The sequence below is a fragment of the Procambarus clarkii genome, chromosome 42, assembly GCF_040958095.1.
Source record: "Procambarus clarkii isolate CNS0578487 chromosome 42, FALCON_Pclarkii_2.0, whole genome shotgun sequence".
NCBI classification, from domain to species: domain Eukaryota; kingdom Metazoa; phylum Arthropoda; class Malacostraca; order Decapoda; family Cambaridae; genus Procambarus; species Procambarus clarkii.
The window spans coordinates 24,884,043-24,904,339 of record NC_091191.1 but is presented as its reverse complement, the minus strand read 5'-3'; the positions used below and the strand labels follow the sequence as shown (position 1 = coordinate 24,904,339).

Below are 20,297 nucleotides of genomic sequence, written 5' to 3'. Positions count from 1 at the left end.
ATTTCCGCTTAAAATATACTTGTTTGGTGTCCATCGAGGAGAGTAGCCATGTACCGTGGCCGCTCTTAGAGAACTGTGAACGGTGAACAACGATGTCAAGAAGTATTGCCCCATCACCGTATAATAAATATATATTGCAACACAATTATCCCTTAAAGATGCTACTGTGCTATAACGAGCCAAGTCTGCCCTCTGATCCTCTATGAATCAATTTCTGTGATGCGCAGGAGTGCCGCTTGAAGGCTCGCTCGCGAAAGAAATTGCAAAAGAGTGTTTTATTGGACGCTATCAGCAACCTCTGAAGAAAAGTAATTTTCTCGGAGATTTAAACTATTTTTTTTATCAGAATTGTATTTTGATAAGCACAGAAACAAAAGTTTGTTTATACAGACATTAGCTCGGCTTTTAGATACTGGAGATGGATACCGTGTCAGATGTCCAGTTTTAAGTATTATAATTTGCTTCTTATAACTTTTTTTTAGTTCCCAACAAATTGCATCCAAATGCAACTTGCCCATTTTTAACGTCGCTAACACTGAAGATAATTTTGAACTGACAGCGATTCATTATGCGTTGAACTGAATGTCCTTAGGAAGATAAACTGAACTGAATATCCTTAGCAGGATACATATTAAAGGGAGAAAAATAACAGTTGCGCTGAAAGAACGTGGTTAGAGAATTATAGAGGGAGGGAGTATTTATTTGAGTTGAAAATACGTGAGAGTGCACATCAAAAACGAAGGCTTCAGTTCCACAGACTGGAAGACGAGAAAGTAAGAAAAACTATGTTGCGGATGCAAAAGAAAAAATACACTATTTTTTTAAATATGTTGCAAATATACTCGTTAAGGAATTAGACATGTTATTCTCAATTTAAAAACTGGCGAGAGATTTTGAGGAGCAAATCTTTGTTTAATAACCAATGGTTCAATTTTTTATTAGTATGTACATGAATTACCTAGTGAAAATTAAAAAAAATCGTTTCAATGTTTGTAGATAATGTAAAACAGATTAAGAACATAAGTATAAATGGAGACGATAGAATATGTCATGAGGCGCGGACCACGCTTGAGCAAATTAGCAAATAAGCAACAACTCTAACTCAAAAAAACGTAAGCAAATAAAAATGTGAATTAGATGAAAGAGACCACGGAGAGATGGAGTCAATATGAGAACTCTGAGACAATAAACACCTTGGGAGGGTCGTCACACCAAGGTTACCTCCCACGGAACACAGAAAGAGGGAAACATGAAAGGCATAATGTTAAGCCACCAAACACACGAGTAACCTCCAGGAACCTGTGCGAGAAATAGCTCAAAACATCATTCATCGCAGTCAAGAGACCCAATAGTATATGAATCAAAATCGAAATCGGCAATAGGCAAAAAATAATGGAACTGCAAAAACATAGATTCCTGGAACTGATCAAATACGAAAACTGGGATTACAACCAAAACGAAAAATAGAACTGAAACCCAAACAGTTGAACCCTTCCGAGAACTCAACAATCTATAGGTATTTTGCAGCAGCAAACAGTAACGAGAGAACAAGCTGATGCCAGCAGCAGGTATCCATCCATATTCTTAAACTTATCATTAAAACAAATATAGAATTATTTAAAACAAAAATGTTGATATCTGAGAAAACAAATTTCCTTTTGTCTTGGAAGAAACGGCGATTCGAACCCAGGAACTTGTGGACCCTCTGTCATTTGAAGTACAGAATTGCCATACAACGAGGCAGAGGAACGCGAAGTTTGTTTGTCGTCAGCTCCTCTAGCAGTTGTGAACTCTTGAAGCTCTGTAGTTCGTTCCCCTATCATAACTTTTTAAACTGATTTCCTCTCTTCCTATTCCATTTATTGGAAAACATATACTATTCAGTGTTTTCTTGTTATAACTGCTTTATCAGTTATCATTTCTATATATATAATAACTAATTTAATTTTGCTTCTCTTTGACTAAGTTTTTTTTTCACCAATAATCGCTCAATCAATTAATATCTTTTGATAATAAATGTCGTAAAATCGACTGCTTCTCATATTAAAATATTATTTTATGGTTATGGAAATTAAATTACCTTTTTAAATGAACCTTCAGATACTAACAAAATCCAACAACCCACGTAGAAATTGCCCAAATTTTTCTTAACGTCCTTCAGCCAATTTCAATTTGAAACAATTAATAGAGAATTTCACGTCAAATTAATGAATATTAACTAAAATCCATTCTTTTAATACAGAGTATTTTTACGGATAGGCAGTTGGACAGTGCCAGCCGCTCACATAACAGAGAACATCTCTCTTGGTCATATATTTTATTATTTCCTTTCATTCGTCACTTCGCAGAAACATTCTCGTGACGGGTGTCTGCTGATATCCCTCATGCCAGAAATCCATCCACGATAATCTTCTGGAGCGTCTGCTGCACCAGCTCCTGCTCCTCTAGAGAGTCTGCTGCACCAGCTCCTGCTCCTCTGGAGCGTCTGCTGCACCGGCTCCTGTTCCCCTGGAGAGTCTGCTGCACCGGCTCCTGCTTCTCTAGAGGGTCTGCTGCACCGTCTCCTGTTCCCTTGGAGAGTCTGCTGCACCGGCTCCTGTTCCCCTGGAGAGTCTGCTGCACCGGCTCCTGTATCCCTGGAGAGTCTGCTGCACCGGCTTCTGCTTCCCTGGAGAGTCTGCTGCACCGGCTCCTGCTTCTCTAGAGGGTCTGCTGCACCGTCTCCTGTTCCCTTGGAGAGTCTGCTGCACCGGCTCCTGTATCCCTGGAGAGTCTGCTGCACCGGCTCCTGCTTCTCTAGAGGGTCTGCTGCACCGTCTCCTGTTCCCTTGGAGAGTCTGCTGCACCGGCTCCTGTTCCCCTGGAGAGTCTGCTGCACCGGCTCCTGCTCTTCTAGAGAGTCTGCTGCACCGGCTTCTGTTCCCTTGGAGAGTCTGCTGCACCGGCTCCTGTTCCCCTGGAGAGTCTGCTGCACCGGCTCCTGCTCTTCTAGAGAGTCTGCTGCACCGGCTTCTGCTCCCCTGGAGAGTCTGCTGCAGCAGAGGTCATCTGCGACAAGGGTACACAGCGCCTCGCTCATTACAGAATTCATCATGAATGATTTTTGAAATGAAAGTCAAGCGCTCAGCAGTAGCTGTCTGCTCGCAAAGTTTCGACACGTGACATGAAATTTGTTATATCGTATCTGTCTCTGAGTGACGTGATGGGTGGAGAGTCAGTTACGTACATGGGAAGATGACCAGTGTTCTCGAATTGTAGGTATGTATCCGTACTCAACTAGTCGAACTCGTCTAGATATTCTCACCTGGATGAACCCAAGAGGATATACTCACGTCGATGTACTCACTTCGATGTACTCACTTGGATCTAATCATCTGGGTAGTTCTTCATTTAATGGAAATACAAATTATCATCATATTTACATATAATGTTGTATGCTGAGTAAGCATCCATCACCAAGTCGTGTTCGTAATACCCACTGACACAGCTCTGTGTGACATCCAAGACTCATTTTTGTCTCCAGTTTCAACCTTTGCCTCCTCGTTCTTCTGTTCCCAGCTTTAAAAATTGCTTCGTTGTCTACTTTGTAAGTCATTATCTTGAGTCAATAGAAATCAAATACGAATCTGTTCCAATATGGCAGTACCCATCGAGATGTGATGCAAGCTTATGTGTACGCCAGTGTCTGCCAATTAATACAAGTATGGTCTAGTATGAACCTATATGGAGAGAGAGAGAGAGAGAGAGAGAGAGAGAGAGAGAGAGAGAGAGAGAGAGAGAGAGAGAGAGAGGTAGACATGAATAACAAAGAACTCATATTTATGTGACAGGTTAGTTAAGCAGAAACTTGCCAAGTCTGTGAGGAGATGGCAAGAAAAAATTAAAGAAAAGTATTCAGAACACAGAGAGTCTTTAGGATAAAAGTCAGGAAGTGTGAAAGGAAACTAATGGACAGGGTATAGTTTTTATTTTTTGTAATTGTGAATCAATAACGTTTTGTTCACTGTATTTTTCACCTTTTCTCTCGCAGCTGACATTTTCCAGCTTGGTATGTGTGGGACAGAGCGGGTAACAGTAATGACTGAACCAATGTGTCACTATGTGACAATTTGTTTGTCTATATATGCCAATATGTAAGCAAAAAAGGCCAGTTTTTCCAGTATGTGCAACCATGTGCCACTATGAGTCAACATATATTAACATGCAACATGGTCCAACATATTCCAGCATGTGTCATTAAGGGCGAATATGTGCAAGTATGTGCCACTATAGACCAACATATGCAAGTTTGTGCAGTTATAAGCCAAGATAAATGTGCTGGAATGCGTATTTATTAATACAATATGTGACAGAAATTTGACACTATTGCCATACATATGACAATATGTGATACTATTGGTCGACACAACACAGTCGGAAGACGCAGCGTCCGTCACACCCTCACAGCAAACGTAAGGTGCCTCACATCTCTCTCATCAGATGGCAGGCGAGCCTCAGTGATCTCATAAAGGACATCACAACACTGTCTTCAAAAAAGCAAGTGCGTTATAACTTTCTCGTCAAAAGCAAGTTCCGTCACAATTCTCTCATCAGAAGCAAGTTGTGTTACAACTCATCAGAAACAAGTTGGGCTACAACACTCATCAGAAGCAAGGTGCGTCATAACGCACTCATCAGAAGCAAGGTGCGTCATAACGCACTCATCAGAAGCAAGGTGCGTCATAACGCACTCATCAGAAGCAAGGTGCGTCATAACGCACTCATCAGAAGCAAGGTGCGTCATAACGCACTCATCAGAAGCAAGGTGCGTCATAACGCACTCATCAGAAGCAAGGTGCGTCATAACGCACTCATCAGAAGCAAGGTGCGTCATAACGCACTCATCAGAAGCAAGGTGCGTCATAACGCACTCATCAGAAGCAAGGTGCGTCATAACGCACTCAACAGAAACAAGTGTTATGCCGCAGTAATTTCACTAAATCATAACTATGTAGAAGTATATAAATTTTCCTCTCCAGGTTCATGGTTTACAGCCGATGTATTGAACAATTCAAGTTGATCTGTGTGTTAAATTGTGGTGGGATCACAGTGCTGTACAGGTGTTCATTTGATAAGCCTTATAACTTATCAGTTATGATATAATCTGGTATCTCTATTTGATGGATTTATATGCATGAATTGTTTGAGAGAGTTTAGAGATTTATTTGATATGTTCGTACTGACGTGTGGTGGACAAGACCTGGACGAGAGTGGGAATCACAGTACCACATGCTTGAAGGATGATCAGAACTGCCACCTGGAGATGATGCTATGGGAGTGTACTATACACGTCCTTGTATTACTGACTTATTTGAAGAATTAATTGTCAGATAATTAAAACTTTATGTATGTTATTATGGGTGACGTTTGATCATCTGTATATAAAGTGAATATTTCATTAGGTGGAGAATTATGTAATGTTGGGAACCATGATGATGTTGAGAGGCCGGGCTGGATCCCAGAGGGAACTCCAGAGGCTTGTGGACGTTGGAACAAGGCGGATAGTCTGCTGATCTAAACATAGTTAAGTAGATGTTTTGTAATGTTAGGCTCAACTGGTAGTCAACATAAGGGGACGACATCACGCCGAACCTGTCCACTTTCCCTACCCTTCACCACTTTACTTTCCATACCATTCAGAAGGTACTATTTGGTACCCTTCACTACCTTCCCAACCCATCACCACCTTCCCTACCCTTCATCACCTTTCAAGCTCTTTACCATCATCCTATCTTTCAGTACCGTCCTTAACTTTCCCCCACCATCCCTACATTTTTCCCCACATTCCCTACCCATTACCACGTTTCCCATCCGTAACCATCTTCCCTATCACCGTACCACTGGGGTGGTATGTTATCGCTGTGGTCAGTACTGTTGTCATGTTATGTAGTCTGGTTGGGTTCGTCTCCTTGTCACCGTTATTACTTGACTCCTCAGTATAGCTCTTGCTCTCGAGTCCCTCCTCCTTCTAGACTTTCTTTAATTCCAGACAGTAATTCTGTTAAGGAGATTGCGTTCCTTATTAAATTTCCTGCCTTTATCATCATTATTGCAATAATTTGGGGCTGTTGCGCCAGGAGATGAGATTGAATGACTACTCAGAGAGCGGTGCAATATTGGTTAGGTTAGGAGGATATGTGTTCGTGTAGAATGAATGAGAGCTCAGAAAGTGGGCTGTATTTTCCCGGCTAATATAACAACGTCGCCACTCTGTATTAGGTGTACCAGTTTTGTTGCGTGATGATTTGTTTCAGTTCCCTCGTAAAATTATAAACAACAATGATCCATTAACCAGATAAAGTTTTAACGTATACTTGCCCTGACCTATGGCCCTGAACCAATGTATTTTCATTTTTTCTCCTGAAACCCAAACTCCCAAGCACCCGTCGCCCCTCTCCCAGATGATGTACTCTGGATTGTGGGTCCAGTTCCACCAACTGGTTGGTTTTGCAGTAAGGTGTCTCTTGTGTGCACGTCCTTGGGACATGAGACACCTTACTTGGATATCAATACATTAGTTTTTACCGTAATTTACTTAATATATTATAATAACGTAATGTGTTATTTTGTGATTTGCTAGTCATACGTGATGTCAGTCGATAAACTGTCCATCAACTTTTCCACACTTGCGATACAATAATGAAAACCGTTTCAGGTAGTTCCTACAAACTTTAAGGTTGCAAAAAGACATTGTTCGCACACATAATGAAATTGCCCGCGTATCACAGACTTGGTATCAATAACAAAAATATACCATCAGAGCTTCCTATAACCAGCTAAGAGCCGCAGCCACAACGTAAGGTTGTGAGATTATGGACGTCTGTGCTACTGACGAGCGAGATCGGATAAATCCATGTTTTTGAGTGGTTTCCAAGTTTAATTGTTTCATGTACTGATTTAGTGCTGTGCTTTTTCTGTTCTGTGTATTTGAGTGTTTGTTGTGCGTACTTCAGTCTGGGGGTCTGTGTGTGTTATAAATGTGCACGTGTTACGACCACTATGGGCCAGTGACCGGGTTCTTGATGTTATAACTTCTTTAATAGTATCCGACCTCAAGTCGGCAGTATGTTTTCAAGAACTGACTGTATAGTGCAATAAAGAATACGGGGGGGGGGGGTGATGAACAAGACAATTCCCTTCACCAATATATTCACCTTCACTATTAAATATAAAAATAGAATATTTCTACACTTATATACAATACTGTCACTTTCACGCAGTACACAACTGCGTTTGTAGTGTTCACCAACACACCTGTGTTCACACCTGCGTTTGTAGTGTTCGTTTGTTAGTGTTTCCACCGTCCAGGACCTTGTCCACTCGTACCGGCAAACACTGGCGAATTCACCTTTTACACGGGCCAGTCCACCGACACAGTATCGCGAGGTGCCTCTTTAGCTACTCACTGGCAGAGGACCTCAACAACACGCTGACAGGGGTCTCAAGTAACCATATACAGGGGTAGCGAACACTCTGTCAGAAGCCTCTAGCAGCTAGCTGGCAGCACTTCACAATTGGCACTGTACTGTCGTCCGCAACTCTTCCAAGCCAATCCCGGGTACGCCGATCTACACTAACACTGCATATATTTAGCAGCTAACACACTGCTCAGATCGACGGTGGCTTCCTTAATCTTCTTGCAGGACCAAGTTAAGAGTCCGTGGACTGCCCAAGGTAACCTGCCTTCCTCAGTACAACTTCCTCCACACGACACTTCTGTGACAAAAAACGTCATTAATGAGATGGACAGGACACTAGGGAAACCATGAGGTAACACTCATTCACCAGGGAGTTGACATTATGACTGTTGCCACAACCTAGATGGCGCTGATCGTGACACGTCACCCACCAGAGGTCATTCACATCGACCTCTCTTTCTAACTAGGGTAGGAAACAGGAGCCATTGATTGCTGCCACACCACCGCCAACAGATGGCGTTGTCCACATCACGTCCAATGTCGGGGAACTGAGGTGCCGACCCATAGATGGCGCCGAAATCGCCACTCCATACACCAATGAAGGAGGCGATACCGTAACAGCAAGGTACTGAGTCACCTCTGGTTTGAGGGTTTTGTCTCGAGTGCTGAAATTTGTAAAGGTTCTGATAACAATATTTTACCAAGTGTTCTATGATGGAAGGTTCGAGTAAGTCTAACGTCTGCTGCAGGAAACACATCACTAATTAAGAGAGTTTAATGTGCTGGTGCATGCGCCTGCACATTCACCTGTCTCTCCGAAATGCTCTCTCTCTCTGCTCTCCTAAATGTATATTTACTTTTACAGTGATCTGTTGCTAAGACAGAAGCAATCAGGAGAAAGCGCCACGCCATTATGACTATATAGCAGTTGGAAAGGGTCAGGGACGGAGGGGGGGGGGGAGGAATTCTGACCAACCACTTGGACGGTCGGGGATTGAACGCCGACCTTCATGAGGCGAGACCGTCGCTTTACCGTCCAGTCCAAGTGATTAGGCGGTAGAGATGCCAGGAGCTGCATCTCACATTTACATTACCGTAGTGTTTCAGGACTCTATGTACCGAGTTTACCTTCACTATTACTCAGTGTGCATGTGAGTACTAACCTATTTGGACTCTTCTATTTGTGTCTGCAGAATCGAGCATTGACTCTTGGATCTCACCTTTCGAGCCATTGGTTGTTTACAGCAATAACTCCGGTCCTATTTCCCTATCATAACTAGTTTTTAAATTATGAATAGAATTTGCTTCCACAACCTACTCCTTAAGTGCATTCCTTAAGTGCATTAAGAGTATATATATGTTGTTAAATATGACCGAAAAAGTAAGATTAATAATTCTAACAAAAAAGTTCTTTTTAGAGCTTTTAGTCCCAATAGTTGATATACCTTCAAGAGGAAGGAAGTATGCAGACGTTTCAGCTGTGGAATCAAGCTGGGAATGTGTGGGCTCAAGTCCTGGAAGGCAGGAAGAGTTGTGAAGCCGCACAGAAACATTTTCGTGGGCAGCCGTGGGAGAGCCCTGGTCAAGCGTCATCAAGTGAGTGCCCTCGCAAGAGACATTTATTGGTAAGCACAATTTTGCCCAGTTATTAGTGATTGCCTGTAGTTGGTCGTGCCCCCAGCGACCGTAGCAAGTGTTTGTTGATAAGTCAGACAAATTTTATTGAGGCAGAAAGTTTAAATAAGAGAGTAAAGATTGAGGAATGTCCTGGAGGGCGGATTACAGGGATGACAGATTGGGCTACTTGTAGCCCTATTCGGTTACCAATTAGGATAATTGTATTCAATTAAAAAGCCATCTATGAATGTTGCTACTTACTACTTTTTCGGCTACAGTTAAAGTAAGCTGGGCTGTTTATTCTAAAAAGCGAATCAATCGGAAAAAAAATATTTGGCTACTTTTATTGTAAAGTTTGTGACATTTAGTTCTTCAGCTCGTGACTTTTGGCAACTCAAATCTGGCACCCCTACCCGGAGGAGCGACATCCAATCCCTCCCAGCGCTTGTGGGTGACTGAGGAGCCTAGCTCCTGGCGGCAGGCAGAGGAAACGCTCAGTGGGAGGCGTTGGATGGATTCGTCCTGGATGGGGGGAGTCCATACTCACGGTGTTTGGGAAGCAGGGAGATGTCAAGGGAAATATTTATTGTGTGTAGTTCATTTCAGTTATATATTTGTAGAGGAACATTTTTATTGGCGTATCAATGGGTTGCAAGTTTGTTCTGAGGAAGGAGTTGATGGGAGTACTCTGAGGCCAGAGAAGAAGCTAATGAGTGGAACTTCAAGGCTGAAGGAATAGATGTTGTACCCAGTGGAAGAGCAAGCCCCATTGTGAGGAAATAGACCTCAAACTGTGAGAAGAGGAGCAGTGAAGTGAAGTCTCACATGCTTCTGTGGAATCACTGGTGGAGTATCACTGGAGTCCGAGGAAAACTTCCAGGTGCAGCAGCCTGGAAGAGCTGTAGAGGATCCTGGTAGATGAACCTGGAAGAACCTGATGATGTCAGGGTAGTGGACTTCCAGATGTGGGAAGGAAGTTCTTATTGATTAAAGTAAAGGGGTTGAGTTTCAGCTCTTTGGTCCCGCCTCTCAACTGTCAATCAACAGGTGTACAAGTTCCTGAGCCTACTGGGCTCTATCATATCTACATTTAAAACTGAGTATGGAGTCAGCCTCCACCATATCACTTCCTAATGCATTCCAATTATTAACTACTCTGACTCTAAACAAATTCTTTCTAATGTCCTTATAACTCATTTTGGCACTCGATTTCCACCTGTGTCCCCTAATGCATGTGCTTCTTGTGTTAAATACATTATCTTTGTTTACTTTATAAATTCCTCTAAGAATCTTGTATGTGGTGATCATGTCCCCCTAACTCTCCTGTTATTCAGTGACGTAAGGCTTAATTCTCGCAGTCTCTCCTCATAGCTCATGCCTCTCAGTTCAGGCACTAGTCTAGTGGCAAACCTCTGAGCCTTCTCCAAATTTAGTTTTATGCTTGACCAGATAAGAACTCCATGCTGGAGCTGCATTCTCCAGGACTGGTCTGTGTTCTTACCTGAGGGGGTTGGGACTTATGGAACTTAAACCTCCAAAGAGAGCTCTGGTTGTTGCACCAGACTGTTACTGGTGTACAGGCGGACAATATCATCCAACCACTCTGCTGGAACAGACAACCAACCTTGACAGTCACACTCCCGCTACCGTCGGTCGACCAGCAATGGACAATGGAGTACTTGAAACTTAGCATGGAGATCATCCTGTATGCCTCTTAATCTTGGAGAGGGAGGAGTTCAACATCACATAAAAAGGGGTGTGGCTCCAACACTGGCCTCGTTGTCCAGTGTACCCACCCTACTTGAGCCACCATGACTCCCCACTCTCTCCTTATTTGGTATGATCTCTTAAATCCCCCCTTTTCGAATTAGTACTCTCTGCCACCCTGTCTGCAGCTGTGATCCTTTCTCTTTCTCTCTCTCTCTCTCTCTCTCTTTCTCTCTCTCTCTCTCTCTCTCCTGCTTTCTGTGAAGCCTCACCAGAACAAGAGCAAAAGCCAACTAACAATACACATTTAATAAACGAAAAAAATATACACAATACATGAAATAAAAACTGTAAAATCGTATTATACAATACTCTAAGCTATTACAAACCAGTAGCAATCCAAAATCACACCCTGGCTTCACCAGCTGTCCTTATCAAGTAGCTGCTCAACTATTGGCTTATCACCTACTACTCCCTCACTAAATGGGGTTGTAATCTCGTGATAACAATATTATACACTCAGCCCTAAAACTATATAAACTCAGCCCTAAAACTATATAAACTCAGCCCTAAAACTATATAAACTCAGCTCTAAAACTATATAAACTCAGCCTGTGGCTGAAACACCAGAAACATCTGTATAAATATTCCCCGACACAAGAAGCAGTCAATCTCCCACCTTACACTGCGTCTTACACGCCAATAAACATTCAAGCACTTCCCTTATACATTCCTGTGTATCCACCATAAACCTCTGCTCTGCTCCCGGAGGTTCACTACCATATATATCTCTAGGTCCTCCAAAATACTCAAAAGGCTCTTCTGCAGTTATCCCAAAACTGCTGCACAATGAAGTCCTCTTCAAACACCAGTGATGCTTCACCACTGATTCCACGGTGACATAGGAAACTTCTCTTCACTGCTCCTTTACACTACTTCAGGTCAGCTCCTCACTATGGAGTTCTGCTCTCCCACAGATTTCAGCATACACTTCCCCAGCCTCGAAGTTCTTCTATCAACTCCTCCCCAAACAAACCTGCAATTCCATTGCCATGCCAATAAAAATGCTTCCCTACTAAAACAAATAAATATATTCACAAAAGTAAAACTCCTCCATCCGACATCTCTTTAAAACTACTGCGTCGCCGCAACGGTCTTCCCCCACCCTGGGCGAGTCTATCTTCAACGTGTTCGAGACATGCTGCTTGCCGCCGCCGGCAGCCGGGGCTTCCACCCTCAGTAAACTACTGACCTTCGTCGAGGGACGACGTATCACTTCTCCCTCCAAGATGTTCTCCTATCTCTACTCTCTTATTTCAGTTTACTGGCTTAATAAAATATCTATACTATATACATAAACACTTGCCATGATCGCTGGGCACAAGATCAAACACTGGCAACCACAGCAACAACTGTTGCAGTAGCTTACCGCAGAGTCTGTGTCTCGAGGGCGCTCAGGTCCTGTCCTCACAATGGCGCTCCCACAAGTCGCCCACAAAATTGCTATAGGACTGCCTCACAAGGCTTCTTCTAGTCCTGTCTTGAGCACTTTAAGCCGTCCTCAAGCTTCACACATAAATGCCTGCTTGATTACGTCCTCTTATAGGAGCACACAGCAAGGGGTTTCTCCTTTGTCAGGAACTCAGCCAAGCACGACCCTCTCTCACGACGTCATTTGCTCAAGTAAAGGTCAAGACATTCTCGCGAGCCTCACATCATGTCAGCATAATATCGACATCTCATTTCATGTCACTTGTTCACATGCTCATCCTAGGCTCATATTATAAAATTAGTCACCGACATTTATTTCGTAGGTAAAACATATATATATATATATATATATATATATATATATATATATATATATATATATATATATATATATATATATATATATATGTATATATATATATATATATATATATATATATATATATATCGTATATATATATATATATATATATATATATATATATATATATCGTATATATATATATATATATATATATATATATATATATATATATATATATATATATATATATATATATATATATATATATATATATATATATATATATATATATATATATATATATATTCTTTCTCTGACCTCTCAATTAGGTCTGGTGGGTGGTATAACTCTGAGAGGTAGACTCGTTCTTCAGGACACCTGGGGTCATAATATCAGACATATTTGGTCTACAAAGTTCTAAGTGAGGCCTTACACAAGTTTCTAAAGGCCATTCTTATGTTGGCCAACCTGGCATATGCCTCTGAGGTTATCTTGTTGATGATACTTGATGATTATCTTCTTGATGAGTTTACCTGTTCCTCTTTACGGAACAGGTCTGGCATGATATCAACCCCCAGGTCTTTCTCTCCCTCTGATTCTAAAAGCATTTTATCTCCCAAATGATACCTTGTATCTGGCCTCCGGCTTCCTATCCTACACCTATCTTCATTACATTACATTTGTTCAGGTTAAACTCTAACAACCATTTGTTGGACCATTCCTTCAGTTTGTACTGGTCTTCTTGATGCCACAGGCTTCCCTCCTCTGTCCCACTCTTCTCATAATTTTGGCATCATCAGCAAACATTGAGAGGAAAGAGTCTATATCCTCTGGGAGATCATATACGTATAGAAGAAACAGGATAGGTCCGAGTACAGAGCCCTGTGGGACTCCACTGGTGACTTCACGCTAACCTGAGGTCTCACCCCTCACAGTAACTCTCTGCTTCCTATTGCTTAGGTAGTCCCTGATCCATTGGAGCACCTTGCGAGTTACTCTTGCTTGTTTCTCCAACTTATGCACCAGCCTCTTATGGGGTACTGTGTCGAGGCTTTCCGACAGTCCTCGATGATGCAGTCTGCCCAACCTTCTCTGTCTTAATCTTTGTCACCTGATCGTAGAATTCTAATAAACCTGTGAAGCAAGATTTACCATCCCTTAACCCATGTTGGTGGTGGGTCACGAAGTCCTATCTCACCAGATGTGCTACTAGGTTTTGTCTCACGATCTTCTCCATGACCTTGCATGATATACAAATTAAGGACACTGGCCTGTAGTTCAGTGCCTCTTGTCTGCCACCTTTTTTGTATATTGGGACCACATTAGTCATCTTCCATATTTCTGGTAGGTCCCCCGTCTTCCGTGTGTGTGTGTGTGTGTGTGTGTGTGTGTGTGTGTGTGTGTGTGTGTGTGTGTGTGTGTGTGTGTGTGTGTTTACTCACCTAGTTGTACTCACCTACTTGTGCTTGCGGGGGTTGAGGTTTGGCTCTTTGTTCCGCCTGTCAAGCGTCAATAAAATGGTGTACAGATTCTTGACCCCTACTGTGTGTGTATCCTGACCCCCTTTCCTAGTGCTATATAGTCGTAATGGCTTGGGGCTTTCTCCTGATAGGTGTGTGTGTGTGTACTCACCTAGTTGTGCTTGCGGTGGTTGAGCTCTGGCTCTTTGGTCCCGCCTCTCAACCGTCAATCAACAGGTGTACTGGTTCCTGAGCCTATTGGGCTCTATCATATCTACACTTGAAACTGTGTATGGAGTCAGCATCCACCACATCACTTCCTAATGCATTCCATTTGTCAATCACTCTGACACTAAAAAGTTCTTTCTAATATCTCTGTGGCTCATTTGGGCACTCAGTTTCCACCTACGTCCCTTAGTGCGTGTGCCCCTTGTGTTAAATAGCCTGTCTTTATCTACCCTATCAATTCCCTTCAGAATCTTGAATGTGGTAATCATGTCCCCCCCTAACTCTTCTGTCTTCCAACGAAGTGAGGTTTAATTCTAGTAGTCTCTCCTCGTAGCTCATACCTCTCAGCTCGGGTACTAGTCTGGTGGCAAACCTTTGAACCTTTTCCAGTTTAGTCTTATCCTTCATTAGATATGAACTCCATGCTGGTGCTGCATACTCCAGGATTGGTCTGACATATGTGGTATACAAAGTTCTGAATGATTCTTTACACAAGTTTCTGAATGCCGTTCGTATGTTGGCCAGCCTGGCATATGCCGCTGATGTTATCCTCTTGATATGGGCTGCCGGAGACAGGTCTGGCGTGATATCAACCCCCAAGTCTTTTTCTTTCTCTGACTCCTGAAGAATTTGTGTGTGTGTGTGTGTGTGTGTGTGTGTGTGTGTGTGTGTGTGTGTGTGTGTGTGTGTGTGTGTGTGTGTGTGTGTGTGTGTGTGTGTGTGTGTGTGTGCTCACCCGGATGTGCTTGCAGGGTCAATCATCGGCTCTTGAGCCCCACTCAGTGGACCGAGGTCTGCGTGTCCCACACTCTGTCACTCTTCAACTCCCTTTCTGTGATAAACATCGAACGCATAAAAGTTAATATAATTATAAATATTACCTTATTAAAATAAAATAATGTTCGATTTCCTCGTAATAATTTTGTTCTTGATCTTGGTGACGAATATCTTGTGGACGATGTTTTAGCATCTGAAGGACTGCGATGTTGAGCAGAGAGGGAAGGCCCTTCCTCTATAGGACAGCACTACTGAAACCGGCCTTGGATACTCTGTACCCGGCGTTGGAGAGGCTGTACCCGGCGTTGGAGAGGCTCTACCCGGCGTTGGAGAGGCTCTACCCGGCGTTGGAGAGGCTCTACCCGGCGTTGGATAGGCTCTACCCGGCGTTGGATAGGCTCTACCCGGCGTTGGATAGGCTCTACCCGGCGCTGGAGAGGCTCTACCCGGCGTTGGAGAGGCTCTACCCGGTGTTGGAGAGGCAGTAACCAACACTGATGAGGCAGCAACCAGCAAACTCAACTTTCTTACGCTATTGTTTTCTCAGGATCGATTCGTCAGGTGGCTGGCTTGGGTTCGGACTTTTCTGGTTAGGTTAGGAGGCTGGATTTGTTACGGAGTGGCAAGTCATGATAACGGCCCGGTTGCTGAACCAGATGATGATGGTGAACCAAGCTCTGATGCTGAACCAGGCGATGGTGAAGATGCTGAACCAGGCCAGGATGCTGATGATGAACAAGACCATAATGCTGAGGATGATCCAGACCATGATGCTGAGGATGAACCAGACCATGATGCTTAGGGTGAACCAGACCATGATGCTGAGGGTGAAGCAGACCATGATGCTGAGGGTGAACCAGACCATGATGCTGAGGGTGAACCAGACCATGATGCTGAGGGTGAACCAGACCATGATGCTGAGGGTGAACCAGACCATGATGCTGAGGGTGAACCAGACCATGATGCTGAGGGTGAACCAGACCATGATGCTGAGGGTGAACCAGACCATGATGCTGAGGGTGAACCAGACCATGGTGCTGAGGGTGAACCAGACCATGATGCTGAGGGTGAACCAGACCATGATGCTGAGGGTGAACCAGACCATGATGCTGAGGGTGAACCAGACCATGATGCTGAGGGTGAACCAGACCATGGTGCTGAGGGTGAACCAGACCATGATGCTGAGGGTGAACCAGACCATGATGCTGAGGGTGAACCAGACCATGATGCTGAGGGTGAACTAGACCATGATGCTGAGGGTGAACCAGACCATGATGCTGAGGGTGAACCTGACCATGATGCTGAGGGTGAACCAGACCATGATGCTGAGGGTGAACCAGACCATGATGCTGAGGGTGAACCAGACCATGATGCTGAGGGTGAACCAGACCATGATGCTGAGGGTGAACCAGACCATGATGCTGAGGGTGAACCAGACCATGATGCTGAGGGTGAACCAGACCATGATGCTGAGGGTGAACCAGACCATGATGCTGAGGGTGAACCAGACCATGATGCTGAGGGTGAACCAGACCATGATGCTGAGGGTGAACCAGACCATGATGCTGAGGGTGAACCAGACCATGATGCTGAGGGTGAACCAGACCATGATGCTGAGGGTGAACCAGACCATGATGCTGACTCTGGCCCTAGTTATTGTCTAGCCATAACCCTGGATCAACGGCCTAAAACCCTGAATGAACCATCGAAATGTGAGGAAAGTCCCTCTATAACACATGGGACTGATGATGAACCAGGCCATGATTTTGATGATGAACCAGACCATGATTATGACAATGAACCAGGTTACGATGATGATAATGAACCAGGCCATGATTTTGATGATGATCCCTTCCGTCAGTGTGAGGAGACGGGCGGCGAGATAACATCGGAAGCATCATGGCAGGATTTGAGGGTGGAGGAGCTGGTGCCTCTGCCCCTGGACATGATGAAGGTGGTGGTAGGCCCTGGCGGGGAAACTCACCGGGAAATCATGATGACGTATAACGTGATTATCACGATTCCTCGGGTGGAGAGGTCGACCGCGTGGGTGGAGATTAAGGGACGTCAGCAAGATGTGGCCATCGCCGAGGCCAGAATACAAGACATCATCTACGAGCACAAGAAAATGTTAAGGCAGAAAAGAGACGAGGATGATGTGAAGGACGCGTGATCGTGATCAATTTCATTACTATTTTTTATGTGATCAATTTCATTATTTTTTTTATGTATGTAATATGGTATGTTCATTATTAAAATTTGGAGGTGCTCGGGTGATGGTGGTCACATCTTCGCTACACACTATCTTCATCACTGCAAAAATCTGCATATTCACTATATTCATCACTGAAACCATTTAAATTTTTTTTTAAATATCTTCAATGTAACAATCTTCACAACCTAAGTACCCTAATCTACAACCTTCATCATAACAACTTTCCCGTTTAACCGTTATGAGGTTTAAAGGTAAAATTACTAAGCTATATTGATGATATAACATTAGTCGTCACAGGTCATATAAAGTACAAGTGGCGTTAAAGTAACATCTGAATGCATCATTTTCAGGCTAAAAGTGTCTGCCCATAAATCTAAAACAATGAGACTAGGAGGCAACACTCCAGACAGGCATTCAAGACATTAACCTTCAGTGGGTTGCGCAATACCAATACCTTGGAGTATGGATAAGTTCTAAAATGACATTCAACAGCAAATTCAATATCCGATGGAGAAAGCAAAATCACGACCGAGTATAACGAGAGCGATAACAGGGCCGCTTCTAGGAGTGGGACACAGTATTAAAAATGTTTTACATATACGCTGACCTTGTTGATTATGAGGCCCCGGCCTTACTATCTCTTTTTCCCGGCCAGTGGGCAAGAGTTGAGGGTATTAAAACGATGCAATGCGAGTCATAACAGGAGCTCCCACACGGGGCATAAATACTAACCTAACACTAGAAACCAAACTAACATCGGTCGAAATAAGGGATAATTTATCCCATATTATTTATTATCCTCCCAGATTATTTATTGCTGAGGATTCGTAGTCCAGAGGTTCCGGGTTCGATCCCCGGTGGAGGCGGAGACAAATGGGCACTTTCACCCTGATGCCCCTGTTACCCATCAGTAAATAGGTACCTGGGAGCTAGACAGCTGCTACGGGCTGCTTCCTGGGGGTGGAGGCTTGGTCGAGGACCGGGCCGCGGGGACACTAAGTCACGAAATCATCAGAAGATAACCTCAAGATAAGGGTAAAAGAGCTTGCTGCTAGAATGCTGACCAATATATTAACTAGTCCAAAAATCAGTTCACTTAAAGATATAACCAATGGAGCATTAACTCGGAGGAGAAGAGCTTCCAAACGTGGTATCTGACAGCAGTAGGCCAGCAGGGACCAGAATCCTGAGCTGCATTAGCTGCAGCTCAGGCAGGAAATTCTGTAGTTGGAGACTCACAATTAGGTGTTCAACTTTACAAAGATGCTAGCCATTCAAAAGGCTTTGGAATATGTTTTTGCTGAACAACAACAGCATCCATCTGACCACAAATACCAGAGCACTTATGCAATAACTCAAACGTCAATGACGTCGTTATACTTATCAACCGGGTGTCAGGTCATGGAGGAATAATAGGGAATGTCATTGCAGAAGTTGAAAAACTTGCAACTAAGATAATATATGTAGACCTTTATATACCACACAGGTTAAGCAAATAATTAGAGATAGAGCAATGCAGAAGATGTACAGTGACTGTATCATCAGGCTCTGCGGATTGGTACAAGAATTCAACCAACTACGAACAACTTAGTTTGATGAAAGGTAGCAGTAGAGCAACAGAAGTACACTTACGTCGCATCAGGCTTCGATACCCATGTACATGGGAAATAGGCTTACAGGTTCCAGATGATGAGAACACACATCACTGTGGAGAAATGCCCGACAGACTCTGGGAAAATTATCTAACATTGCAGAGTTACAAAACCATATCAGATTTCAGCTAAAATATAGCATAATTTTACTGAAGCGAACATACGAGTCATAAATACTCATACTCCGCCAAAGTAAAACAGATCGAGTAACACTTAGTGGGCCAGCCAGATGCTTACAAAGACATTACTGTAACCACTGAACATAATCTTCATCACTGTAACCCCTAAACACAATGTTCAACACCGTTGCTTCCTTCATCAGAGCAACCATCCTCACTCCACTCTCTATCACCGTTGCCATCTTCACTACCCAGACACCATAGGGTACCCCATCCAGGCAGTATTTACATATTGGTTCCAGGAGGGAAACATGGGGGCTGACCCCCCCCCCCACTATGACCATCCCCACAACAACGTCCAGTCACTCCACAACGCTAGATGAGTCTAGCCCCAAGCGTCTGGCTCTCAACGTTGGGCAGTCAGACATTTGTTTTACATAAATAAGAGATCAGTCATAAAGAGATATATAAAATAATTCTTCGGTGAGCTAATAATGAGCAAGGGAACTATCAGGAGAGAGCGCCAAGTCATTACGACTACATAGTACTTCGAATGGAACAGGATAAGGATTTGGGATGAGACGGGGAGACGCCATCCTACAAGGAGCGAGACCGTCGCTCTACCGTCCAGCCCAAGCGGCTGCGTAATAATGAGCAAGGTAAGGTAATTATCAGGAAAAAGCTCTAAGCTGTTACAGTTATGTAGAATAATATAGCAACTGGAGAAAGATATAGGTGGCGACTGTAACTCCAGTCCAACGATGGCAATAAAGCGGTGCCCAGGAGCTGAAGTACAGCAGATAAGAACAAAATGTACTCAGCTTCTCTGGAAACTGCAAGAACCAAATGCGAAACACCAAATTCTTAAGTAAATTAAGAAACACATGGTTGTGCTTGTTCATGCCCAGGTGTGTTTTCATACCCATGAAGACAGTGTAACAGAAGGTTCACCAAATTTCCTGTTGTGTCGGAAAGTGGTAACGAGCGCAGCCAACTCCTCCACTGACATATCCACGGAGCATGATGTTCTACCTGCAGCAAGATGACCCTCTCATCATGACGTGTCTGCTGAACATCACCGCACAACAAGGTCACCACACAACCACAACCTCTCCACATCACAACACATGGTAACCCAAGACCCCCCACCTCCACGTCTCCACCTCGAGGGAGCCCAAACACCCTCACAACCTCACCGCACAATCACACAAATTACTACCATAAACCAGGGTCACATTATTCTCCACATCACCACTGGACAAAAGTGCAA

At 43.6% G+C, this 20,297-nt stretch overlaps 1 protein-coding gene across 1 annotated transcript; it reads left to right on the top strand.

The window, feature by feature from the left end:
- The first annotated feature begins 4,208 nt into the window (after window positions 1-4,208).
- Window positions 4,209-17,214, top strand: LOC123748811 (surface protein-like). The gene is made up of 2 exons (XM_045730957.2): window positions 4,209-4,256; window positions 15,844-17,214. The coding sequence occupies exons 1-2, from the start codon at window positions 4,209-4,211 to the stop codon at window positions 17,212-17,214; spliced, it is 1,419 nt and encodes a 472-aa protein (XP_045586913.1).
- Window positions 17,215-20,297: the final 3,083 nt, after the last annotated feature.

What these genes read in the sequence shown, in the direction of transcription:
- LOC123748811 (XM_045730957.2), top strand. Translation starts at nt 4,209, where the DNA reads ATGGTCCAACATATTCCAGCATGTGTCATTAAGGGCGAATATGTGCAA. An exon ending in TTAAGGGCGAATATGTGCAA is followed by an intron (nt 4,257 to 15,843) that starts GTATGTGCCACT and finishes CATGATGCTTAG; the next exon opens with GGTGAACCAGACCATGATGC.